Genomic DNA, 27,997 nt, shown 5'->3' with positions numbered 1-27,997 from the left:
CGGCACTCTGGAGGAGAAATTTAAGTTGATAGCAGCTAACTGCAACAAACTTTCTCTGCGAGTCACTCAACTGGAGAGCGAAATGAGAAAGATGGAGACGTTGAGGCAGCGGGTCCAAGAGCTGGAGGCGAAACTATCCAAAAACTGACATGATCAGCGCGTTGAAGAGTTGGAGGCAAAGTGGGTGACCTCCTGCAACGCACAGGCGGAGTCTGAAGTCGCCTGTGACTTGCGTTGGCATGGGGTCCCACAAGTCCAGGGGGAAACGTGAAAGCACTCTTCCACGCACTGTGCTCTCTCTCCAACTGACCCCGCCGCCTAAAGTACATTCTATTTTTCAAATGCGACCGCGACCCATACAGTAGTGGATCCAATTATAATTATTAAAATGGAACACGTGCCCGATAAAGCAGCACTGCTGCGAGCGGTCGTGGCTTAGAGCTCATTGGCCTAGATTCGCCAGCGTTTATATATAATATATAAACGAACAGCTGACCAAGCCAAAATACGAGATCTTTAAGCGGGCGATGCATCTCAAGTGGCAAACGTGCCTTACAGCTATTTTCTCTCGGCGTGGAGATATCTACGTAAAGGAGAAAGAATGAGGGGAGGCGATTTGCGTGCAAAGCTTGGGCGAACTAGCTCAAATGGAGATCTGCACCCCCGATGAACTAGCTGCTAGTTTTGGGACTTTAACAAACAACTCCTTTCGCGCCTAAAAGGCTTTTATATTTATATTCCATTTTTGTAAAATTATTTTTAATTTTATTACATTTATTTAGGCTTTGAACCAGTCGCTTTAATTTTAGTTTGTTAGTTAATAAGGTGTGTCTTTGTTTCATAAATATTTGTAGACTGCGAGCGCAGCTAATATTTCAACTAAATAATTTAAAATGGGTGATAGCAATAACATAAACATAAATCCAAATCGATCAAATAGCCATGCGATGTTATGGATTCTGGGAAAGAAGAGAGCTGGTCTTAATATGTGTCATATAAATGTACATAAGCCTCACACGAAAAAATGAAGAATTTAGATACCTCTTTATCAATTCGAACGTCGATGTTACATGTGTGTCTGAAACTTGGTTTGTTCCAAGTTTATGTGCTGTTTAAGTTGAATGTGATGGTTATAATTTGCATCGCTCTGATCGTGATGATCATGGGGGTGGTGTTGCAATATATGTGAGTAAAAAGTTAAGTTCAACGTTTGTATGTAAACATTCAATTAAAAGTGCAAATGAATATTGAAATATCTCTTCCAAACTGCAACCTTTTATACCTTTCAATATTCCTCCAGGTTTAGCAGCTCCGGTCTTTTTTCTGCACCTTTCCGCCATTCAATATATATATTCATCTGCTAATGATTCCGACTACCTAATTGTATTGGGGTACTTTAATATTCCACACCCATAATTTTGTGGACGGTCTTATAGCCTAAATCCATTGCCGCATTAGTGGGCTTTTTAAATGTGCCTGATTCCATTGGTGCATTAGCATTTAGCTAATGCTACTCCGACATGTGAGTGGCACGAGCAGCTGATCTGGGTTTGTTTACTTTTGCATTTTGGCAAATCCAAAAGAAATTAATCAAAATTAATGAACACGAGTGAGTTTACTAAACTCTGTAAAGCTCACCAGGACATCTATAATGCGACCGAGGCATTTGCCAACTTGGACGACAAGGAAGAGAAGCTGATTGCGTTGTTATGGCGGGTTTGCAATGGAGACCACCACAGTTTCTAAAAAGGGCAAGGATTCCGTATATGTGGAAGTTATTTTATGCCAAAGATCTAGCAGTAATGCATTGTGGTACTGCGAGCAAAATTTGCAGCGTGCGCTCTAGTTTTCAGTCATTTTTATACAAAATTGATTTTATATTCAAAAGACATCAAAAATTGCGCCAACCTTGCATATAGAAAACATCTGTTGTAGTGGTGGCACTAACAAAATATCGTTAAACATCGGTATTTTCCGGTATTTTTTTTAAAAACGTTCGTGGCGAATGGTTTTTAATGGCATTTAATATTCGCAATTATTTCAAATGCGGCATTTAGCCTTATGGGATTCCCGGAGTAAATAAATGCGCATTAGGCTAAATGCGTTTTAATGCGCCAATGGAATCAGGCTATTAACTAAGTTAATTCCATAAATATATACAAGATCTCATATTTCTATCTATCTAGATCTCATATTTTTATCTGATCAGTGTAAAGTGATTATAGCACGATCTAGTCCGTTGTGCACTCGAGAGGACGCACACCATCCAACACTTCACTTATCCATTATTGGTAATCTCCGTATACCTAATACGTCCACAATCCCTGTGCGAACTCGATGTTTCCGAAAAGTCAACTACTTGCAAATGTCGTCTTTCCTATCCCTAGTTGATTGTTCGTGTCTCGACAACGTTCAACTTGACGAGGCTATAACAATTTATTAAAATATCCTGCATACGTTAATGGATGAGCTAGTTCCCATTACGATAATCAAAACTTCCAACTGTCCTCCGTGGTCCTCAAAACACTTGACTCATTTGAAAAATATAAAGACCAGGCTGTATAAGAAAGTTCCGAAATCTGGTCCGCAAACTGATTTTTCCAAATATAGCGTTGCTAAATCAAACTATTTTTTACATAACTCTGAATGTTACAACAGCTACCTCCAACGCTGCTAACCAGAATTTCGCAGCAATCTCAAAACATTTTACTCCTTTATAAACTCAAAGTGCACATCCAACACGTTTCCTCCACCTCTTCAGCTAAACAACACATCTGCGTCAAATGACCAAGGAATTGCAAATTTGTTTGCGGACTTTTTCCAAGGAACTTTTTTTTTTAGTAATCTGATACCTAGTTTCAGTTATCCCTACCAGATTCCCCATACTGACTCAATTTTCAGTCAATTAATTGAGGAATGTTAAGTTTTTCGAGGCCTTGCCTCTATCAAATTGTCATTTTCCTGCCGAGCTGTGCTCTGAAATACTGTGCCAGCTCACTTGCAGTTCCATTGAAAACGATCTTTTAAAAATCAATTGATAAATGCACCTTTCCGGGCATTTGGAAGAATTCCTTTACCACTCCCCTTCACAAAAAGGGAAGCAAGACTGATATTTGCAACTACCGCGGTATTGCCAAACTTAGTGCCATTCCAAAGGTTTTCGAAAAAATCATTTGCGACCAACTGCAGCATCAGTGTAGCTGCACATTATCTCCCTATCAACTTGGCTTTACAAAACGTCGTTTAACTACGACTTATCTTATTAAAACAATCATTAGTCAAGAATTTCAGTCTTAAAAGCAAAGTGACGTAATTTTTACGCACTTTAGTAAAGCCTTTGATTCGGTCTACCATAAGTAACTGATTCACAAGCTTCTCCTGCAGTGGAGCTGCTCGACATAAACGACCTTCAATACTAGTGCCAAGTCAACAAGCTACTGCTTAATCCAGATAAATGTATATCCATGACGTTTTATCGATCCAATCCATATGTTTACACATACTCCATTGATCATATTGCCCTTGAACGCATATATGTATACCGTTCATGATCTTGATGTCCTGTCCGACCACAAGATTTGCTTCAATCGCCAAGTCACTACCATTTCGAGTAAAGCTAAAAGTCTCTAGCTTTCATCAAGCGCTGATCTAAGGAATTTGACGATCCTTACACAACAAAGCTTCGTGATTTTTCTTTAGTTCGATCTACGAGCATTATCAATAATTTGACACACACACTTTTGATCCTTTTTGATGCGGCCACCTCCATCCTTCTATCTCACTCACTCCAGCGTTTAGACTAACATTGAGTACAGAAACTGTGGACTCGATTTGGAAAGCCGATGAAACAGCTCAGAAGCTCAACAAAAACGAATGGGAAGCGACGGACAAGTCAAAGCAAAAAGTCGTTATAGTTTGAATTTGGGAAATACTCACCGACACATATAAATCGCTGCCTGGGTAGCCTTAACCTTGCAATACCCAGTTTTCTTTCGATTTTTTTCTTTGATTCGTCGTTCTGATAAGTACTCAGATTGACGAACTGCTTTGTCAGCGTAAAAAGTTTATTCTCAGATCAACGAAATCCGTCCGCCAGCTATGAGAGAGAGCAAGAAGCAAATAACCGGCGTACACTTTTCGTCAGTGCCCTTTCTCATACTGGTATTCAGATCAACAAACAAAAAAATACCAGAAAATTGCACAGTGCTGCCAGTTTCTTTGAGTGAACGAAGCCAGGCCCTGGCGAAATGACTAAAAGCGCTCTGCGGAAATCTGCGGAATGTGTGGAAAGAGGTCATTAGGATCGTTAATTTGCCATTTATGCCCAACTGGGGAGCTTTTGGTTCAATGGTTCATGACCATTCAGCGTATGGGCAATGGATGAGGTGTGTGGAAACGGGGCTTATAGCCTATTCACATTGGCATCCGTCTACCATCAATGACAATGCATAGACATTTGCCGTCCCAATTTTTTCCAAAATATTTCACCGTCGGCTTCTGCTGTTTCTATCTCGTGCTGTTTCACTCAGTATATATAATTCGCATCACTAAATAACTGTCATTTAAAATGAATAATTGCAGTACGTTTTGGGGAACAAAGTGAAATTCAACCAAAATTTAGTACAGAATTCAAAATGTATTGGATGTGGCGGTAGACGCTAGACGTGGCAGTGTGAATTGTAGTTTCCTATTTTCAGCTTCTTCCCATCGTTCCTCAAAAATATACTGTAATGTGAATTGGCTATTAACGTTTGTGTCGAATCATGCAAGTACTTCCGAAGTAAATTTCGATAACGATATAAGGAAATTGACCTCTATATGTATGCGCAATCGTAAAATTGACAAAATTTAAGTTTGTTTGGAAATCTTTGTTGAAATGGCTTCTGCAGGTTGGAAATAATTTTTGTTCATTTAATATTATATTATTCTGTTGTTTTTACAAATTTTATAAGCATATCATGTTATTGCCAATTTTATATCATTTTTGAGATCCCGCATGGTTTTAGTTTTGACACGTAATGTGAGCGTACATGTGTACATATGCGTGTTTGTGTGAAGATTGCTTATGTTTTTTAATGGAAAATATATATTAAATATAATCAATAATGTGAGAATATTTACAAAACGATGTAACCTCTAAAATATTACTTATTAGCTTTAACAGATGATGAAACAGTTCTATTTCTATTGGTCTTTTAATTAAATATTTAATGTTCGTAAACTTTTTTTTTACCACTGCATGGACGTTTATATTTACCTTAATTACCTACTTAATTGATATTTACTTAGATAATAAAATGCGTTTTCAAATTCTTTTTTAGGAAAAAAGGGTAAAAAAAATAAAGGAACAGTTATTTCTTTGCAATCGTTTCTCTCTAACGCTGATACACCTGTCGGAACCACGCAAGTCTCAAAAAAAATACGAAATTTAGATGGCGAAGACAGCGATGACGGAAGTAGTACATTGCCGTTAGTTTATCAGCTACCAACAGCTCCACGCGCAAATAGGATATTTGATGATAATTCTATTCCTCATAAAGCCCCGTTTATTGCATATATAAATAACTTACCATTTGATGCAAATGAAGAAGATCTTTACGAGTTTTTTGGGTGTATTAATTTAATTTCTCTGAGACTACCTCGTGAAGATGGCGAAAACGGTCGTTCAAGGGGCTTTGGCTATGTTGAGTTAGAAAATCGAGATGATTTAATTCATGTACTTAGTTTGCCAGATCCATCTATTAAAGGTCGTCGCATTCGAATTGAGCTATCCAATGAAAACGATCAGCAAAACCGACAAAAGAACCGGCGGTTTGATGGCTTTGGTAATAGTGGAGATAATAGAGACTCTGGCAATTGGAGGCGAGATAGTCAAAATAACGGAAGTAGTTTTGGATACCCTTCCAATTTTGACAGAAGCTTTAATAGAGAAAGAAAACCATTACCAGAAAGGGAGGAAACGAACACCCCTGGATCATGGCGCTCAAGCGCTAGACCGCAATCTATTGATTCTTCACCCACTCGGAAAGATGTTGAATCTGAAAAATATCGCGACGGCCGCGACAGATTTGCAGAAAGATATTCACGAGAAGATACATCCAAGTTTGAAGAAAGGCCAAAATTAAATTTAAAACCACGAACTCTACCATTACCAGAAACAAATAAAATAGATTTTGAAAAATCTGACGCCGTTGAAACAAATGCAGGCAAACAGAGCGGAACATCGTCAGTGAATGTGTTTGGCTCTGCAAAACCGGTAGATACGGCAGCAAGAGAACTTGAGATTGAGGAACGTTTAGCTCTGGCTCGAAAACAAGATAAGACTCGCAAAGAAGAGGAGTTGCTAAGTGACAAGCTTACCGAAGTCCAAATGGATAAAAATGATAACGAAAGTATAAATGCAACGATTAGTTGGCGCCGGAATCAAGACAATAGGGAGGACGACAAAATTAATATATGTCAAGGTATTTACTAGCTTTATTCACAAGTTATATCGATCGTTAATGTACCATCAAAAATAGAAACATAACCAAACACTACAAAAATCATTTATTGACAAAAAAATATATTAAAAAACATTTTTGCCTCGTGCGCATGAAGATACGTCGATTTCCTTTTCGTCTTAGGATATTTTCTATAACAGCAATATTATGCAGTCATTCGTTTTTATAAAATTAAAACCAAATTTTTTCAATTTCTCATATATTAGTATAGTCGAAAATATCTGAAAACCACGAAGTTATTATTAATTATACCCTTCATTAAAAGAGTGTTATTGTATTTGCTGAGAAGTATGTAACAGGAGGAAGAAAACGTTTCCGACCCCATAGCAATATATATATATATTATTATTTTTTTTTTTTTTTTTGGTCAGGATTAAAAGCTAGCCATGATCTAACCATGTTCGTCTGTCTGTCCGTCCGTATGAACGTCGAGATCTCGGCAAAAACCTGGTTCATCCACAATCATAACCATGACTGCGAGTGGGAAGAACTGAGTCGACAATATAGTGTGTGGATTAACCCTTGCATAGTGCGTTTACAAAAACGAGAAAAGAAGTTAACTTCGGCAAGGCAAAGTTTATATACACTTGCCGCTATTTCAATTATTAAATATTCTTTAAAACATTTAAATTTTGAACTACATGTGAAGCTATTATGATTTTTACCGCTCTTATGGCAGCTATATGACATTGTTTTCCGATTTTAAGAAAATTAAAAGCGTAGTTCTATCTATTGTCTTTATATTGCGGACGACTATACATATAGCCCCCATAGGAACAATCGGAAAAAATAAAAAAAAGTTATTGCTTGGCTGCTTTTTAATTATTATTTTGGAATTGCGGTTTAAATTTGATTTAAATCGAACGTCTTATCATACACAGCTGTGTTCATGGAAATAACAATGAAGATGACCCCTCCACTTCCTACATTGATTATACCTAATATAAAAAATTATGAAATGCATTTTTTTTATAAATTACATTTATTGCATTTATTTTTTTTGCTTTTTACATAGCTTAGCAATTTTTTTTCTTTCTATTTCCTACGAATTTTTCCGGTTTGGATGAAAATTAACTAAAAAACTACAAATTCAGATGTTCAGTGAAATAGCAGTGTCATCAGAAAGATCCAGCCAAAACTTGGTCAGAGCAAGCCAAAATATGAAGAAAGCCCAAGAATAAACCAAATCAAGCCATGTTTTCGGTTGTACATAACTCCCATGGGAGCAAAGACATAACACATTTTTTTAAAATTTATATTTACGATTGATTTAACGGGAGCTATATGATATTGTCGTCCGATCCAGTTCGTTCCGATAGAAAGACAACTTTTGAATGAATACATAGACTTTATTGGGTCTTTATAGGGTCTCCTCCTTCTGACTAAAATTATAATTACCTCTGCAAGGGTATACAAATTTGGCCTTACGTCTTTGAAGTTTTGTTTGTGTCAAGGGAAAAGGATTCTATTTTTTTTAACATATTTAAGGGTTTACATTACTAAGTTTTCCATTTTCACAACAACAGCAGCTCCTAATACTGTGGTGAAGACGTGCCAAAAAATAATATTATCAAAGACATAAAAACAAAGTAAATAAATAATGTGTCAAATTTTGTTAATAACAAGTTGTAATACCCTTGCAGATATTAAAAAAAAAAAGAAATATTCTATAAAGAACAACTAAGTTATGTCGATTTTCCACAACTTCATTATTTTTCTCAAAAAACCCCAAAAATATATTAATAGCTACAGCTAAAAATGTCATTAAAAGAGTACTGGAAATGAGTGATAAGATTTACCAAAACTGTAATAACGTAAAATCTATTGGATACTGAAGACGAATAATTTCCTTCGATCATAAATTTATTAATTAACACATACAGCTTCGGTCTTAGTAGTAGTTGTGCAATCTTTAATTTTTTGTTATTGTTTGATAGCAAATTTCCTAGGGAAATTACTATTTGGGGGGAAATAAAACAGCTGACTGATGCTACTGCTCCTTACAAAAGCCTATGGTTTTTCTAAGTTTTCCAGGCAAATCTCTGATCAACATTTGGCCCGCTGCTGTTCTTAATCTTTGTGCATTATTGGTGTACACATTTAATGTCTAAAATCATTGTTAACCAAAAATAACAAATTGTACTTATTTTAAAGGCAGTGATGGAAACTTATCAACAAAAGTGTAGAGCAAGTCGTGTGGAAATCAGCTGTGTTGAAATAATTCAGAGATTGTTGGTTTGATTTTAACAATGTTTTTGCAACTCTGGCAAATAACAAGTTGAGGAGACAGCAACTGTTGAACATTAAACTCCCGGGCAATGTCCACCTTCACCTCCATAAACTTCATAATTATGACGTCTTGTTTGTTGTTATTATGTTTCCCTCTAATACAATTAATTTTAAATAGAGAAAATGTTTTTTTTTTTTTACTTACATTTTGTTTTTTAAATTTTGTGCGTGAATCAGCTGCTTTTCACAAAAAGTGTTTGGTACCAAAGTTGTCAATGTCAATGAAAAAGGTCCCAACACAACACGCTTTCAACAATAAGTACATTAAAGGGTAAAAAGAACAAAAACACTTTTACACTAAACTTATATAATTTATCCCTCTAACCATATATATATGTAGCGCTTGCTAAAAAGAAGTCCCAAAAAAATAATATTTTTTTTGATACCATGACAACCCTTGCTTTATTTCTATCAAATTCGTTCGGAAACTAGAACAGGGGCGGCGGATTTGCAAAACTCCAGAAGGTTAGTAGGTGCCATCACAAAATAATTTTTGAAAAGTTAAATATGTTCCTGTTAACCAAATTTGTTATGCAACAATGTTCTTAAAACACTAAAGAATAAGGTAAACATTTAATTTGCATTTTAAGTTATCGCAAAGTATTTTAAAAGAATTAATTTCTGTCGTTTCCGTGCAGAGAATTAACACAGAGAATTAACACAGGGAACTTGGTATCCGTGCAAATAATATAAAAAATAAACAATTTTATTCGAGTTTTGCGTCCTCGGAGTAGAGGGGGAAAAAAAGGCCGTGACCTTGTCGCTATGATTTCAACCCTTGTAAACAATGATAGATTCTTAATAATGTCGCTATGTCACAAAGCAAAAAAACTAAAAATGTTTTTCCAAAAATGGCGGCTACTCAAAAAAATTAATGTTTTTTGGTTAATGCGATAGAGAGATATTTGAAGAATTTTCAAGTAAATCGGCTGATTAGGCAACAGCATCAAAAAAAAAACTTTTGAGAAAAAATGCGTTTAAAGTTTTGGAAACATTTATAATGGCTTGGACTTAACGTCACAAAATCGGTTGTATCTCCTAAAATAAATCGAATTTTTAAAAATCTTTTAAGGATTATATTTCCGTTTTCTTTAAATTACTAGACTAGAATACGCATTGCAGTAACAAATATGAGCTAGAAATCTAAACTTTTACGACGCGTGAGCCCTTTATAAAATTGTAATTATTAAAAAAATACATTTGTTAATGAGGTCTTAACATTTAAAAAATTCTTAAATCAAAAATTCGCAGAGCGTCTTCCTAATTGTTGCGAGGATAGTTAGGTAATATAGGAAAAAGGCCAAAATCATTCCACCAATACGAAAAAACAAGTTTTCAGACATACAGCGTAAAATTTTAGAAGCGGAACTATGATAAAGCCAATGATACTCAACTCTTGGCTTGTTTTGTGTAATGGACTTCAATCATTGTTAAAAATAATTTTCTTTAAATTATAAGAAAGTTATAATGTAAACATGTAAGGAGTCAATGGCCTTCTATTTTAAAAAGTCATGAAAGGATACATTTATCATTCGTTGGACTTGAGACTACAATAATACAATAATTTGATATTCAACTTCGAAAAACTCGAATTCAGAAACAAATGTGGCTATTAATACATTTATTGCCCAAAATGTTCAATACTTTACCTTTTTTTACTTAAATGACTTTCGGATCCTTTTTGACAATATAGAACCACGGTTTTTTATTATTTCAAAAGGAACATAGCCCTACTATTAATATAACTGGTTAAAATTAATCCTTACCTAAAAAAATTGTTGTTTAAAAAAAAAATTTCAAAGTGGACCGGATTTCTTTTGTTTTTAATTATGTATAGTATAATTTGATTATATAGTCAAAAAATGCATGAACTAGACAAGAGAAATAACAATAACAATTATTCAAAGATTAAAATAACTCATAGACCAAAATTTAGCAATAAAAAAATGTTCATTAATACAAAAACTAAAATACCATTACCTTACAAAACAATGTAAAATAATATTCCATGCGCTGAGGATGGTGACGTAATGTGCAACATATTTTGGCGAGAGAAATCAAAACTAAAGACTAGAATAGAAGGACACAAATCAAATATATATGAACGTTTTATTAAAAAAACGGACCTTGCTGACCACTGTGCGGACCCCAGAGTTAGCATCGGTCAGCATCTTAGAACTAAAAAACAATTACAACAAAAGGTTTAACTTGAAATGCTTCATATAAAAAAAAAAGCTCCCACGCAAACGAGACTAAACTTTAAGACAGACATGGAAAAAGTCGCACACATTTACAGACGTTTACTTGAACAAATTAAAAATTAGTTTGCACTCCGCAGGGAAAAGAACGGTCGCTGCGTTATCCATATTTTGTACATCCGTGAAGGATGCAATTTCTAATATGGCAGTCCAGTCGGATATTAATAGGTTTCAAAGTCAGTTGTTGCAAGCGAACAGCAAGTGTTTACATTTGACTTAATTTTGATAAATTGACAATTCTCCCATGAAACAGCCTAAAACGTTCAAATTTGAACTGGAAATTCAGTATATAAGATTGCACTATATGTGAGGACCTACAGGTTGCATATTTTTTGCTTGTATTTCTTAATATTTGAAAATTTAGCACGTATTGTCGATATTGAGCTTTTGTTATAAAAAATTTAACTTTAATATAAGTTATAAAAAAAATGTTAATGTTCGTTCAGGAAGTGGGTGAGTCCATTCTGTAGAGCCATCAATTCAACAGCATAAGACAAATGGAGAAGCTTACAAAAGTATATTCGAAATAGATGGAAGAAAATCTTGGTTCATTTGAGACAAATTTTAAAGCAAACAGTTTTTTCAGTCTACTATTTAGGAGAAGAGGCAGCTGAATCAAGAAACAAGATTTATAAATCCGACAGACTACAGCATGCAAGGAAGGACAGTCGAGTTAGTAACTGTTCTGATTATAATTTCGTCGGTCAATTTAAAGAGGCGCATTCAAAAACACAAGAAGTCATTTACCTCTTATTATGCGAATCTGAATTTGCAGATGAGTCTTTCGACAGCGCTGATTAGGGAGAGAGCCCTGAATTTATGTTTTTTATAATATTGAAATCGAAAGTAATAAATATATAGATAAAAAAGGAAAAAAGAAATAAATTTTTAAAAACAACATTACGGCGGTGGATAGGACACGCCCACTTTTCAAAAATAATAGTAAGGATATATACGAAGAGCACTAGAAAAAATCTTCATCAAAATATCTTGCCTAGTTATTAATTTATGCCAAAAAAAAAACTGGTCAACTTTCCCATAGTGCAGTGTGACACAACAATAAATCTATTTTTTTGGTGACTGGCCTACTTGATATTTTATAGCCGGATTCCATTGGCGCATTAAAACAAAATAAGCCTAATGCGCATTTATTTACACAGGGAATCCCATAAGTCTAAATGCAGCATTTAAAATAAATACGATAAAAAATCATTCGCCCCGAACGTTTTTAGAAAAAATACCGAAAAATACCGATGCTTAACGATATTTTGTTCTGCCACCACTACAACAGCTGTTTTCTATATGAAAGGTTTGCACAATTTTGGATTTCTTTCGAGTATAAAATCTATTTTGTATGAAAATGACTGATAACAAGAGCGCACGCTGCAAATTCTGCTCGCAGTTCCACAATGCATTACTGCTTGATCTCTGGCAGGAAATAACTTCCACATGTACGGGGATCCTTGCCCTTTTTAGATACGGTGGTGGTCTCCATTGCAAATCCGTCAAACAACACCATCAGCTTCGATTCCTTGTCGTCCAAGTTGGCAAATGCCTCGGTCGTATTATGGATGTCCTGTTGAGCATTAAAGAGTTGAGTAAACTCACTCCTATTCATTATTTTTTAAAATTAATTTCCTTTGGATTTGCCAAAAATTCAAAAGTAAACAAACCCAGATCAGCTGTTCGTGCCACTCTCGTGTCGGAGTAGCATTAGCTAAATGTAAATGCGCCAATGGAATCAGGCACATTTAAAAAGTTCACAAATGCGGCAATGGAATCAGGCTATCAAAACTACGGCAGAGGGCTAATTTTTGATACATTTCAAAGTCCGTAAGTATATGAAATATTTCCTACTTCAAAAATCGTATTGATTTTTTTGTTTCAAATACTCATTTGGCTGGAAATATGTTAGCAGTTGTGGGTCTTTTTTTCAACTTGCCCATTTCGGCGTCACTTCCGGCAGTCCCTTGGAAAAAACGTCAGCAGCAAAACTTATTGCAGGATCATCTGAAGTAAAAATAAAAAGAATAAGAATACAAATAACGTATATATTTTTGTATTCTACAGTTGTGTAATAGTATACAAGTCGGAACGGGAAGGGTCAAAAGACTATATCATATAGCTCCCATAGGAACATTTGGACAGTTAAATTAAACATTTTTTTTAATCGGATCTGCTAAACGAAGTAGGGGAGGTCGCTCAATGAACATTCTGGTATCGTTCAGGATGGGAGAATTAATGTAAATAGTGTTTACCCGAACAAAGCTTGTATTTCATTTGTAAAAAAGTCGAACGTATAGATATATCAAACTCTCTCAAAAGTTCACGGAGTACCGCAAGCTTGTACTTATTAAACAAAAGTCCCCAGAGCAGTTTTTTGCTCATGTATAAAAAACTTTTCAGTTTTTCAACAAGAATGCAACAAAACAAACTACGTATCTGTATATTTTTAGAACGAATCCGACGTAAATCTCTTGTGATCTCTTGTTTATTGTTTTTGAGTCTCTTCGACGACTGCATCTCTTCGACGACTATTATCTAGCCAACGGCATTTGGTTAAATTGTTTTTTAATTTATCAAAACACAAGAAGATTTTTAAAAACCAAAATTTTATTTTCGTACTGAAAAGAATAAAAAAGTATATAGCATTCGATATTGAACAAATTTAATGTTCATATTTTTATTATTTTTCTTTTTCAGATGAAAAACACCGTGAGGAAAAACATCCCCGGGACCGATTCGAAAGGTACATATAAATATTCAAAATTGGAAACATTTTTTTTACAATTCACAAGGCATGGTATATCTGAAAAACAGGTACACAGCTGAAAAATTTCACAAATCATTTTTACTTTTCGTGATATTTGGGTGGTTATAAGTAAAATTTGCACACAAAATGGAAGGCATATCCGATGATGTAGACATGTCCGCCTGACCACAGCTTCAACGCAAAATTTACCATTATAATACAGGTAGTATTTAAGTCATACTATATCATAAAGCTCCCATAGGAACGCTTGGATAAAAAAAAATTTGGTTTAAATATGGATGCTAATTGGAGTGAATTCCCTCATAAATCTTTTGATATCGTATAGGATGGGAGATTTAATGTTAATCATGTTCAATGTACTGTTCCCAGTCGTCGACTGACATATTAAAGAAATCATGCCTTAGTGACATTTGTGATGGTTTAATCAGAAGTTGCCCCCACATGCATAATCTCAAATCCGGCAATTTTGAAGACAACAGGGAGACGAGAAGACAATCCCAATTGGGTTGATTCGAAGAACTAAAAAAAAAACAGCAAACTTATAATTTTTTATTATTTTTTTCCGATTGTTCCTATGGGAGCTATTTTCTATAGTCGTCCGATCCGGCTCGTTCCGACTTTTATACTACCTGTAATAGAAAGACAACTTTTGGGAATGTTTCATGCCGACAGCTTTAAGAGACTAGTTTGCGTTGAAACTGACGGACAGGCGGACATGGCTAGATCTTTATATATACCTTAAAGGGTCGGAGACGTCTCCTTCACTGCGTTGCAAACTTTTGACTGAATTTATAATACTTTTTCAAGGGTATAAGGATGCTAATTTTAATGATAAATTGGCTTTGTTCATTCTTAAATTGTTTCATCAATATCAGTTTTTTCAACTATTTCGTGTAAGGGTGCTCTCTGGTCGGGGTACAGATCTCAGTCAGATCCAGTAGTCCTTTTATAAGAAATTGGTAAGTCACAGCATCACCGGACTAGAGAGTTACGCTCAACAGGTCTCGCCGAAGGTTTATACTTACGTCGAAAAGGAGTAAACGATGTTGACCGTATTGCTGAAATGTCGGGTCAGGTCCAAATGCTAGATGTGAAAGGGGACTAGGGTGATAGACGGGTGTTCACGCGCAGGGCCAAATACTATGGAGGAAAGGGAACTAGGGTGAAAGACCAGTTGGGATGGGTGTCCACGAGCAGGTCCAAATACTACAAAAAAAAAAGGAAACTAGGTTGATAGATAAGTCGGGACTGGTGTCTACGCGCAATTACAAATACTACGAGGGAAAGGTTAGGTACTGACTAATTACAGATAAATTACAGATACAGGAACGCAATTTCGTACTTTTTGTATTCTTTATACACTGTTTTCTTTGTCGTCCCTGCTGGCTCTGCTGCACCGTGCTTCTTGACCGAGAAATGATTCTACCTGTAGAAACCTTCGGAGTAACCTAACTTTATTTCACATGCGTCGTTCTTTTCTGTATAGGAGCTTGCGTCAGCCGGGACAAGCGTTATTGCGAACGTGTTTATAATGGACTCATTCATTGCTCAGGACAAACTTATGACGATTCCAATGAGCAATGAATGCAGAAAATTGACAGAACCCGAGACCCGATAGTAAAATACTAGACTGAATGGGCAACAAAAATAACATTCGATAAAATACGAACAGTAAAATACTAGACTGAACTGGGCAACAAAAATAACATTCGATAAAATACCACCGGGACCGATACATCAATGAGCAAAATTGTATTTAAAAAGTACAATTTTGCTCATTCATTGGAGTTAACGATAAAACGAAATAAAAAGCGAGGATTAAATGTATACGAAATATTTTGTACCATTTAAAGGTAACAGCTGAAAACCTTTACACTTTGAAATTAGCGGGATGAACACAATATATTATTACCAAAAAAATCTCAAGCAGTATCCATATAGTGTTCTCTTTCTCTGAGCTTCAATGAATTCGTCATTGAACGAGGCGAACAATGTAGTGTCATACCCGCATAATCGGTGCGCACATGGTTTTGGCAACTTCGAGATATCCGCCCGTAGGGTGCAGCGTCTGACCTGTTCCGCGGTCCCAAGCTAAGACAGTAAATGCTCGATCGGTGTATGACCGCCTTCCCTTTTCCCTTCCTTCCCTTCCCTTTTTGTTTCTTCCCTTTTCTAGTATCTAAAAACTCTTAAAACTAACAAATTAAAATAATAATTGTGGCGTACCTGCCTCCTAGGCAGGATCCTCACACTTTAAAGATTATTTTTTTATTCCACACCGAAGTCCAATGTCCAAAATTATAGATGTATTTTAAAATTTGTTTGCAGTCCCAAATGCATTTGGGCTTATTATTATTTGTCATTTGCAACAGATGATTTCCTCGCTGATATCACCTTATCAACATGGTTTTGTTAAGCGCAGGTCAACCACTTGGATTTAAAGTTTTTGGAATGAAGGAATATGGAGAGATATTTTTTAAAAGCTGTTTCGAATTTGTTTCCCGGCTTATCTCCGGGTATTCATGTGTGCCCTTATCGTTATATTTATGCCCTTGCAAAGGGTACTATAATTTTAGTCAGAAGTTTGCATCGCAGTGAAGGAGACATCTCCTACCCTATAAAGTATATATATATATTATTGATCAGCATCACAAGGACAGTCGATCTAGCCATGTCCGTCTGTCCGTCCGTTTCTACGCAAACTAGTCTCTTAGTTTTAAAGCTATCTGCATAAAACTTTCCCAAAAGTTGTCTTTCTAATGCAGGTAGTGTATAAGTCGGAACGAGCCGGATCGAACGACTATAGCATATAGCTCCCATAGGAACAATCAGAAAAATAATAGTAAAAAATTTCAACTTTGCAACTTTTAAATTTTTTTTTAGTTCTTCGAGATATAGTAATGGTTAAATATTTCAGAATTACGGTTTAAATTTCATCAAAATCGGACGCCTGTAACATACAGCTCCCATAAAAACAATAAAAATATTAAAAAAAAATTTTTTTTTTAAATTTAACTTTTTTATTTTGTATTTTATTTTTTAGAAATTTATTTTGATTAATTAATAATTTGATAGTTCAGAATTACGCTATTAATTTTATTAAAGTCGGAAAACGATTTCATTTAGCTGCCATTGGAACTATCAAATAATTGACCTGCAAATCATTATATGTACATAGCTTCAATGTTTTTAAACATGATATTTAATATTTGCAATAGCTGCAAGGGTATATGATTCAGCTTGCCGAAGTTTGCTTCCTTTCTTGTTTTAAATTTATGTTAAACTTAAACAACAACTAATATCCCTTAAGCTCTAAAAACTTTACTGGATATTGAAACTGATGCATAAATATAATACTGGAATATTTGGTATTCTGGTATGCCGTGACCATGATTTTTGTTTAAAAATAGTAAATATTGATTATTTTCGGCCCCACGGTTTTGAGTTCCAAAACTCGGTGCATTGTAAACGGGCCTTATGCTCTTAGAAATTCTCGGAAACAACCTTTGGTAAAGATAACTTTATTTTTAGGCACGGATTTCTGTAGATATACGTGAACGAAGTTTGGACTGGGCGTTGCCGAAACGATTTCTAGGAAAAGGGAGTCATAAAGAGGAAAGGTTCTTAACGCTAAATTGGGCAGAGGAATCGTGGGATCCGTGTTGCGCAGAGTATGCGGAACTGTCCCGGCTCACTGGATAGGCTAAACGACGATCTTATGCCGGGTGCGTGCTTCTGGCAAGGACTGGACGAGTGCCCAGGGAGAGTTTCCCAGGAGAGGGTTGTCAAAAGGAGCGATCCCTTTCCTGAGCTCCTCGAGAAAAGGATGGCCATTGCCTCCACGACGAGGAGAGTAAACTGCTCGGAAACGCATCGTACAGCTCACTTGCCTTCTTCAATCATATATTGTTCTTTTACAAATAAGTTTACTGATGCTTGGACTCCCTAAAGTAGGTGCTTAGGCTGGCCTGGCTAGTCCGGAGACTTTGATCCTTCGCTGTCCCGAAACGGTCACTCTGAACTTGTTTTCCACGTGTCCTAGGTATCGCAATCGGCGATGGTCTTGCCCTTGAACGAATTTTACCAATGCTGGTGGCAGAAGGAGCATCTGGACACTTGCCTGGTGCCTGGAGTACATCGTCCTCCTCGACGCCGGCTAGGAATAGCTTGAGGCCCTGCTTTCCGAATTCTGCCCGTCCACCTGATAGGCGGCACTTGCCGAGTATCCCAGGAATCCGTCCAGGACCGCTGGTTGGATCGTTTTGGGTATGGATGAGGGTCCAAGCCCGGTGAAAGCACGCATGGTATCAGCTGAATGGGCGGTTTTGATTATCCTTCCGGGGTCCGGGGAGATCCAAACGTGCAGTGGAGAGTCGAGACCGTGCGCGGTGGTGAGGTGCGTCCCGGTGTCTGTGGCAGAGGACTGGCTGGGTTGGTGAAGTGTGTCCAGGTGCAATCGGCGAAGGACTGGCCGTGGCGCGTCTGGGTGCAATCGCTGAGGAACAGGCCGTGGCGCTGCCGCGTCGTGCAGAAGCGCGTGATGAGGCGTGTCCGGGGCAAAAATGGCGGCGATGGTAAACTGGAAGGGGTCCCAGGCGGTGGACGTGGTGGCGGAAACGGTCTTTCGTCGGGGATGACCAAGACCTCCTCTTCGATCGGGTCTTAGGAGCTAGTCTGGGAGCTGACCCCGCTTTACGGATCGGTGTCCTCCGGTTCCTAGAAGAAGAAACAAAATGTCAAAAGTCGCTCTTGCTTCTGCCAGCGACTTATGCTTACGATCGAAAGCAACTGCGACAAAAATCAAAAGCAACCAACAGTCGAGCTCATCGATTTTCGCGACTGTGACTAATGTAGTTCAATCTGGTACTGTTGGAACTCCTGAGCCCATCTCGCTATGCTTCCCATGGGGTTAATTGATGGAGTTCGTTACCGTCTTGCGCTTTCGAGCAGTTTACTCTGCACAACGTGGATGCCAGCCTTTTCTCGAGGAGCACAGGAAATTGATCGCTCTTTTTGGCCATCCTCTTCTGGGGAACTCTCGTTGGGCACTCTTCCAGACCTTGTCCACGCAGCCCGCACAAGATCGTCGTTTAGCCTATCCATGTAGCCGTGGCAGCTAGGTAGCCGTTTTGCGTATTCGAACAGTTTACTCTGCGTAAAGCGGGCACCCGGTTCCCCTGCCGTTCCCCTTCCACTAGGCCACGCCAACCAACTCGCTGGACTAGGGTACTACCGGACCCTGTGTTGCGTTTTCTCTGCCATTTTAAGGGATAGGGACCTTTTCCTCCTTGCGGCCCCCTTTTTTCTAGAATTTGGGTCGGCAACTCCCAGTCATAATTTCTTACCCGTATATCTAAAAATGTTACTTAACTTAACCTTCTTTATCCGGCGATGAGCGTTGAGATGCTCTAGATACTGGCTTTGAAATATATAAATATATTTTTTTATGTATATGCGAGCATTACGTGGAGCTGTTTTTCTTAATTCACTATTTCACACAAATATAACCAAAAAAAATATATAAAGGATGATTTTTTAAGAGCTTTCCTACTTTAAAAGAAAAAAAAACAAGAAATTCGGAAAAATTAATGAAATCTTTATTTAAATCGATAGTATGTTCAATATAATTTAATGGTTAGGGATAATTTCATTTAAATTATGGCCGCGACTTCGCCTTAAATGCTCCATCCGCTTAGTCCAATTTTGGCATACTCTTTCCAACATTTCTGCCGGTATCTCGCTCATGAAAGCTTCAATGTTGGCTTCCAATGCTACAATTGACCGGATCACATGATCTAGGCGGCCAATTGACCGGACCAAAACGTGAAATAAACTGTTCACCGAACGCACCTCTCAGTTGGTCCATTGTTTCATGTGCTCTGTGGCATGTGGCAACGTCTTGTTGAAACCAAGCTCTTTCAATTTGGGCAAAAAAAATTAGCTCTCATTGCATGGAAATAGCTCCCCATTCACCGTAACATTACGACTCGCATCATCTTTGAAGAAATACGGCCCATAGAACTTTCTTAACCGAGCACTCATTTTGATAGTAAAATTCAATAATTTGCCACCTTTGTTCGTGTGTTAAACCGATTCATGGTTAAATTATAAGCCTAGCTAAAAATATTAACAAGGTTTACAAGACAAAAAACTAGGTTTAACTGTAAAAACTAGGGCTGGCAAAAAGAAAATTGCTTAAAAATCTCTCTTTATAAGATACCTATACAAAAACACTATGGTCAAAAAGTCAAAATTTTTGACAACAATGATTTTTTTTGTTAAATAATTTAATGCAATTTTTTTTGATTTGATTGTTAAATAATTTAGTTCGATTTTGTTTTTCTTTTTGTAACATTTTCTTTGGAATACCCTAGCCGAAATAGCGAGGGAAAATTTAAAAACTTGCGACTCCAATATCAGGTAAACCAAACATTTAAAACTAAAAGTGTGTTAATGGAAAATAATGGTTAGGGTTTGTAAATTAATAGTTACTAAACGTTGTTCTATACTTATATGTGTTTGTGTTGTTATGACCAATGTGTTGCAAATGTGTAATTCTTGGTTATTTTAATAAAAGCACTAATGTTCTGTTAAATTTTAATTTCAATAGCCTTCAATATTAATAAAATGTGTTTAACAAATTATTAACAAATTACAATTATAGTTATTGTCCGTTTTTTTCCCCCGTTAAAAAAAAATAAATATTTTTTAAACTTGTTTTAAGTTTACTCATTCAGCGCTCGTAGATGTTTGGAAAGAGAACAAACGCAGAAGGCGCCGTAAAAAGATTTGTAAAAAAAATGATAGGAGAATGCTGACTAACTAAACACCAAATACTGTGTTTATGATTTTTAAATACATTAAAATTTTGTAAATTGTTGTTGTAAATCTTGTTGAAATTCAAAATTGAAAATCGAGTCGATGTGATGAATCGAAAAAAGATGATTACCATTTCTGAAAATTTGTGAGATTTTCTAGAGAATAATCCTAATTTGACAGGATTTCGGCGAAAATTGACAAAGTTATGGACATTAAAAAAAAAATGTGTTCGAGAAAATATCGTTTAAAGCTATACAAGAATATTCTTATTTGTCCAGTTATCACGAGATAAGTTCGAGAATAAAATCGTACGAAAAATCCTTTTACACACCCATTCTACGCATACGTGACTTTAATTTTGTGTAAAAAACAAATAATCCATAAAAAAAAAAACAAAGAAAGGTCACCTTTAAAGTTATACAAAAAGGAAATAAAATTTTTTTTAAATAATTATAATAACCATTATTGACAATTTTTTTTTGGAGAAATACGCCATATTTGGATTTTTATGTGGTTTGTATGTTTGCGGTAAGAAGACGTGGTTAAACTGGCAAACAATTTTTTTTCGAAATTCTACTTTGATCTCCCATTTTTGCAAAATTTCAGAATATTAATTATATTTTTAGAGTTTACGCCAACAATTTTGATTTTTGGCCCATGGTGCAATGGTGGCTTTGGTGGTTAAGGCGGCTGAATTGCAGGCCTCTTTTCTGGCTTAGCAGCCCTTTTTATAGTGGCCTAGGTCCAGGAGTGGTGAAAGAATTGAATTCTAATATTCATATTTAAATGACAGTTTTGTCTATAAACTGTACACACAAGTGAAATTGATTGGGAATGATTGAACCTAAACAGATATTGAAACGCATCACTGTGGAGTGTGGAAGTAGTTTGATTCATCAATAGGCGTATGCAACATAACACAAAATGATACACATTAAGAATATACAGCCCTGTTCCAGTTTTCACTTCCAAAAGATTCACTGGGTTCGAATTTCCCAGACCTGTTCCAATTTACACTTCCGAAAGATTTGCACGGATCTTAAGTTCCCTGTGTTAATTCTCTATTAACTTCCGCAAAAACCGCACGGAAACTTTTCGCCGAGCATTTGGCTGACGGATTCAGATCCGCAAGAACAGAAATTATTTCTTTTAAAGTACTTTGCGATAACTTAAAGTGCAAATTAAATTTTTACCTTATTCTTTGGTGTTTTAAGAAAGATAACAGATTTTGTTAACAGTAACAAATTTGACATTTTAAAAATTATTTTATTATTTATTTGATGGCACCTCAGAATCGGTTCGATTCTAACCTGTTGGAGGTTTGCAAATCCGCCGCCCCTGTTCTAGTTTTCGAACAAATTTGATAGAAACAAAGCAAAAAAAAAATATTTTCTTGGGAATTATTTTAAGCAAGCGCTTTTTGTTTTTTTTTTATATGGTTAAAAATAAAAGATTTGTTTTCGAACAAATTTTATAGAAACAAAACAAAAAAAAAATTTTTCTTGGAACTTATTTTAAGCAAGCGCTTTTTGGTTTTTTTTTATATGGTTAAAAATAAAAGATTTGCCAAAAAAAAAATATATATAAATATGGTTAGAAGTGTACATTATCAAAGTTTAGTTTAAAAGTGTTTTTGATCTTATTACGCCTTAATTTAATGTACATTTCTTCTACCTGCTACTACTTCAACGAATACAATTTAAAAATTGTGTATTTAAAAGGGATACCCTTGCAGAGGGTATTATAATTTCAGTCAGAAGTTTGCAACGCAGTGAAGGAGACGTTTCCGACTCTATAAAGTAAATATATTCTTGATCAGCATCACTAGGAGATTCGATCTAGCCATGTCCGTCTGTCCATCCGTTTCTACGTTTAAAAGCTATCTGCATGAAACTGAAACATGAAATAAATGAAAATATTATTACTTTGCTGTTTTTTAATTTTTTTTTTAGGTCTTCGACATATAGTAATGTGGGGTTTTTATTTATTAAGTAGGTTTTATATTTAAAAGTTTGATTATTAATATTAATTAACTAGTAAGAAATCTGAATCTTTGTGTTTGATTTAACCGTCGTCACACGTCGTTCTTTACTCAACTCGATCCCGTCAGCAACTAACGCTCGTCCTCTCGATATGTTGCTCTGCTCGTCTCATCGTCGTCACATCTCGTTGTCTTTTTCCTTTGGAATGCGTCTTGTGACCTTCTACTCGTCTTCTTAGTTGCTTCTGTCGTTGTCTAGGGCGTCATGTCATACGAATGGGAGGGATTCGGGGAATAATGCAATCTCACTCCCACATACGGCCATTCTGATTAAACATTCGCCTCGAATGTTTCGTCTTTGTCTTCGAGGGTGGGCCACGGCTTAAGGTACTCTGCACAGGTTGAAGAAATTTTTGGTCCATCTGAGATGCCGACTTTTTGGACATCATAAGCATTATTGTGCTTCACTTTGGTTATTTCGTAAGGACCCAAATACTTCGGTTTTAGTTTGAGACCGCCGCCAAACTGCGTTCGTTTTATGGCTACTAGTTCACCAATCTTATAAGTCTTTGCCGGTTTACGTCGTAAGTTGTGGGTCTTCTTGATTTCGGCTTGGATTTTCAAAATTTGACTTCTTGCCTTGAGTCGAAGGTCGTTGCGCGTGTTCTGAAACAAGGCTGTGGACTCGTTGTTGATAATTTCTTGAAGCTTCTGGTCATCTTTGTTTCTCATTTTGACTCCGATTAGAACCTCAAAAGGAGTGGCGTCGATGCTTCTCGAAAAAGTGGAGTTAATGGCTTGTTGAACTCGATCGACGTGTCTGTACCATTTTGTGGGATTATCCACACTCAGTTTGGATAGAACTGAAATAATGATGGCATTCAGTCTTTCCACTTGTCCGTTAACACGTGGTAGGCCTGTCGTTGATTTCACCACCTTTATGCCTTCGTCTTTGCAATACTCAAGATAGTCTTGCGCGGTAAAAGCTGAGCCTCGGTCCGACATAATGCAAGCTGGGTTACCAAATATATAACTTTGGCCTCGTAGTTTGGCTATGACTGGCAGTGACTGACTTGGTAGGGTAAAGCCAACAGAATTTCGTAAAGGAGTCGATTACGGCGAGAATGTGCTTTCAATTTTTGTGGAGTCTAGTTTACCTAAGAAATCAATGTAATATGTATGCAGCGGGAAATCCTCTTTGTGCAATGGATGTAACCAGCCCTCCTGTTTGCCACGCTTGCGGTTGGTCAAAATGCACGGAATGCAGCAGTCAATGTACTTCTGTATTTTTTCGTCAATGTTTTCGATGAAATACTCGTTGCAAATCAGCGCCTTCGTTTTTTTAATAGCAAAGTGTCCTCGGTCATTTGCTCTACCAATGATCTGCTTCTGCATGTCCTTGGGAACTACAATTAGTTCTAAGTCCTTGAAAAGTTTGTACAGGACACCGGCTTTCAGAAAATAGTCTTCATATGGTGAGTTGGAGTCTTCTAGGATTTTAATAATCGCTTTCAGGTGTTCATCTTTTTCTTGCGCTTGCTTGAAACCAAGGGCAATGGAGTCGTCAACGACCGTCATTATTGGGTACCTAGAAAGGGCATCAACGTGCTTCATACGTGAACCTGAACGGTGTTCAACTTTGTAGGGTTACTCTTGGAGCAAAAGTACCCAGCGTGCAACCCTAGTGCACAGGTTTTGCTTGTCTAGCGTCTTCGCTAATGCATTGCAATCTGTGATTATCTTAAATGGAATGCCAAGGAGATACAATCTGAACTTTGTTATGGCCTCGATAATCGCTATCACCTCTAATTCGTAGCTTGAATATTTTCGCTGAGCAACCGTTGTTTTTCTACTCATGAAGTAGACAGGGTGAAATTCGCTGTCATCTGGTGATTTTTGCAAAAGCACGGTGCCAAATCCATCGATTGATGCATCAGTATGTACCTCGGTGTCATGCTTCGGGTTGTAAATTGCCAAAACAGGGGTGGAAGTCAAGTATTTTTTTAAGGATTCAATCGCATTCTCTTCTTCTGGACCAATTACGAAATTTGTTTTATTTTTAGTCAGATCAGTCAAGGGTTTCGAAATAAGAGCATAGTTGTAGATAAACTTTCTAAGGTATCCGGTAAGACCCAGAAAACTCTCTAGCTATTTGAGATTCTGTGGAGTCTTGAATTTCGAAACGGCATCGATCTTCTGAGGCTTAGGGGAAATCAGATAGTTTAGGCAAGCCATAGTTTAGAAAATAAATGTTATTTTCACAGTCGTCTTTAGTCACTTTTCACTTTCACCTTCAGCTTTCCTCGGATACATCCCAGACGAGCCCCCCAAAAGTGGGGTTTTTATTTTTTATGTAGGTTATTATTTAAAAGTTTAATTATCAATATTAATTAACATAGTAAGAAATCTGAATCTTTGTGTTTGATTTAACCGTCGTCTCGTCGTCAAACGTCGTTCGCTTGAGCACGTCTTTGCTCAACTCGATCCCGTCAGCAACTAACGCTCGTCCTCTCGATATGTTGCTCTGCTCGTCTCCTCGTCGTCACATCTCGTTGTAGTGATCGTCGTCTTCTTTTCCATCGGCTCGTCTTCCTTTGGAATGCTTCTTTTGACCATCTACACGTATTCTTAGTTTTAGCTGCTTCTGTCGTTGTCTAGGGCGTCATGTCATACGAAAGCTGGGGTTTTATGGGAGGGATTAGGGGAATAATGCAATCTCACTCCCACAGTAATGATTAAATATTTTTTAGAATTACGGTTTAAATTTCATCAAAATCGGACGACTATAACCACTAACCGTACAACATATAAACTGGTCATTTCATACAACGAATTTGGACACAAAAAGATTGAAAGCGGGGGCCCCCTGTGCCCACAGCAGCAGAACGCCCTTCGTGTGCGTTCGGGTTTTTTGCTCTCTCATTCTTATTCTCATTTTTATGTTCGCGCACTCATTGCACGAGTTCAGTCGTTCAGTCGCAAATAGGCGCTTTTTGAAGAAGGCTGCCCTGCGCTTGAATTCTTCTTTGTATGTATGCGTGATCATGCATTCTTATACACGGGAGCATGTGTGCGTTTATTTCATTTCGGCGCATCAAGAATATTTTGTCTTTTGCCACTTTCCTTGGTACCCTAAGAATATGGGCGTATTTACTATTGGGTTATGATAAAAATATGAATATTATATGTTATAATATATTTTTAATATTTCAGCATACATTTTATTTTAGTTAACAAATTCAAATCAGTGGTAGCAGTAAAATGTTTTACATATATGTATGTATTCGAATTTATAGAAATCAGTCTACTGAGATGGGAACAGTGCATATCGCAGTCGTGTCACTTAAAACACAGACTGCTCTCCAGTGGTTGAGAAAACTTCAAACTGAATCAGCTCTTGTCGATGTTTTACGGGCGGTTGGTGCCTGCATACCCTACCGACGATTGCTTTTAAAGGGGAGAGGGCTTTTAGGACACTTGTTTTAAATGTTATGTTTAGTGATCTTTGGTTGATTTATTTTTTAATGATTCGCAGTGTAATTTTAATTGTCTTTAAACAATTCGATAATCCAAGATATTGGTACAATTAAAATCTAAAATTATTATCATTAAAATAAATTATTATCATTAAAAAAATGCGGATTTTTTTTTTGTTCCATTTACCTTTACAAAAATATAAAATGTATTTTATTATTTATTACTTGTTTCTGTGAGCACGGGGGGCCTCCCGCTTTCAATCTGTTTGTGTCCAAATTCGTTGTTTGAAATGGCCAGTCTATATGTTGTATGGTTAGTGCTATAACATAAAGCTCCCATAAAAACATAAAAATTATTAAAAAAAAAAAAAATAAAAAAAATTTAACTTTTTTATTTTGTTTTTTTTTTTAGAAATTCTTTTTGATTATTTAATTATGTGACAGTTCAGAAATACGCTTTTAATTTTATTAAAATCGTAAAACGATATCATATAGCTGCCATAGGAAGTCAAATAATTGACCTGCAAATCATCATTTAATTTTTGCAATAGCTGCAAGGGTATATGAACTTCGGCTTGCCGAAGTTTGCTTCCTTTTATGTTTGTATAAAAAGTGTGTAAGAGGTGGAATAACGAAATATTGTAATTTCCTTAATGAAATTCACTGGGCGTCGACTTACCTCATGCGTATCTTGACTCCACTCTCCCTTATTCTTAAAATTTAAATAGAAGTAAAGTAAAGTAAAAAGTAATAGCAAAGTTATCAAAAACGTGTAGTTTTATTTAATAAAATGGCACTCTGTGTTTCGAGGTTGTTTTAAACTTTTTCACAATAGACTAAAACTTATACAAATATTTTAAAATTATCAAAAAATATATGCTCCTTTTTTCGATGTAATACATTTACTTTAATGTGGGCAATCTCATCATAAAACCGTTTTGCTGTTTTTATACGTAGAGTATATAATTTCAATAAAACAAAAATATATATGCGGTGTTATATTTTTTTAAATTAACTTCGGAATTACGGATTTATTATTTTTTTTTTTCTAAAATCGGAAAGCTATATCATAAAGCGGTCATAATAGTTTTATAGAATATTTAGTTTTTATACCCTTGCAGAGCGTGTTATTATTTTGGTCCGAAGTTTGTAACGCAGTGAAGTAGACGTTTCCGACCCCGAAATATATATTCTTGATCAGCATGACATATAACAATCGGAAAAAAAAAAATTAAAAATTAAAACTTTGCTGTTTTTTTATTATTTTTTTTAGTTTTTCGACATTTAGTAATTGTTAAATATTTCAGAATTACGCTTTTAATTTTATTAAAATCGGAAAACGATTTCATATAGCTGGCATAGGAACTATCGAATAATTGAGCTGCAAATCATAATAGCTTCAAGGTTTTTAGACATATACGCAAGCAAAAAATAATTTTAATGTTTTCAATAATATTTAATTTTTACAATAGCTGCAAGGGTGTATGAACTTCGGCTTGCCGAAATTTGCTTTCTTTCTTGTTTTTGCTTTCATTACTTCAAAGGCCAACTCTTTAAATGGTCCTTTTGTTAAACTGACCAATTTCAGCGCTATTATAAATCTTAAAAGATTAACCTGCTGACCATTGAATTCCGGATGCACTTCGATATATCTTTTATGAATACCCGTTGGGCAACTGTTTCGTCTGCCATTAAGGTGGGCTTATGTTCCACTGATTCTAAATCAGAGTCTTGAATAACTTCTTCTTGTGCTTCTGGTATTGTTAATACCGCAAAAATAGTTGCATCGAGCAGGTTTTGTCTTTTCTATATTAATTCGATCTTCTTCCTCCTTTGATTCGGGAGCCTTTTGTTTTTCTAGATCAGCTTCCTCTAGTTCGGTACGACAAATGTAGAAT

At 36.2% G+C, this 27,997-nt stretch overlaps 2 protein-coding genes across 4 annotated transcripts in view; one reads left to right on the top strand and one right to left on the bottom strand.

Annotated features, from left to right (window-relative positions):
- Nucleotides 1–4,731: 4,731 nt before the first annotated feature.
- The window catches only part of LOC128263837 (eukaryotic translation initiation factor 4B), a 42,074-nt gene continuing 18,808 nt past the window's right edge, over nt 4,732–27,997 (top strand). Inside the window, exons 1-3 of one of the 3 annotated variants that reach the window (XR_008268534.1) lie at nt 4,732–4,889; nt 5,322–6,464; nt 13,754–13,870. Coding sequence is in view for 1 of the 3 variants with exons in the window: in XM_052999115.1 (XP_052855075.1) it covers nt 4,877–4,889; nt 5,322–6,464; nt 13,754–13,799 (1,202 nt within the window). In the remaining 2 variants the exon portion in view is untranslated. The remainder of the gene's footprint in view (nt 4,890–5,321; nt 6,465–13,753; nt 13,871–27,997) is intronic. The other 2 variants (XM_052999115.1, XR_008268535.1) reach the window with 2 other exon arrangements.
- On the bottom strand, nt 22,578–24,953 carry LOC128263838 (uncharacterized). The gene is made up of 2 exons (XM_052999116.1): nt 24,915–24,953; nt 22,578–24,819 (listed from the first exon to the last, which is right to left on the bottom strand). Exon 2 carries the CDS (start codon nt 23,626–23,628, stop codon nt 22,954–22,956), a length of 675 nt encoding a protein of 224 aa, XP_052855076.1. The 5' UTR covers nt 23,629–24,819; nt 24,915–24,953; the 3' UTR covers nt 22,578–22,953.

This window comes from Drosophila gunungcola, unplaced genomic scaffold, assembly GCF_025200985.1.
Source record: "Drosophila gunungcola strain Sukarami unplaced genomic scaffold, Dgunungcola_SK_2 000022F, whole genome shotgun sequence".
NCBI lineage: Eukaryota > Metazoa > Arthropoda > Insecta > Diptera > Drosophilidae > Drosophila > Drosophila gunungcola.
The sequence above is the reverse complement of the archived record's forward strand: the minus strand, read 5'-3'. Positions and strand labels throughout refer to the sequence as shown.

Bases quoted from the DNA above. Each gene is read 5' to 3' on its own strand.
- LOC128263838 (XM_052999116.1), bottom strand. From the start codon at position 23,628: ATGTCGGACCGAGGCTCAGCTTTTACCGCGCAAGACTATCTTGAGTAT.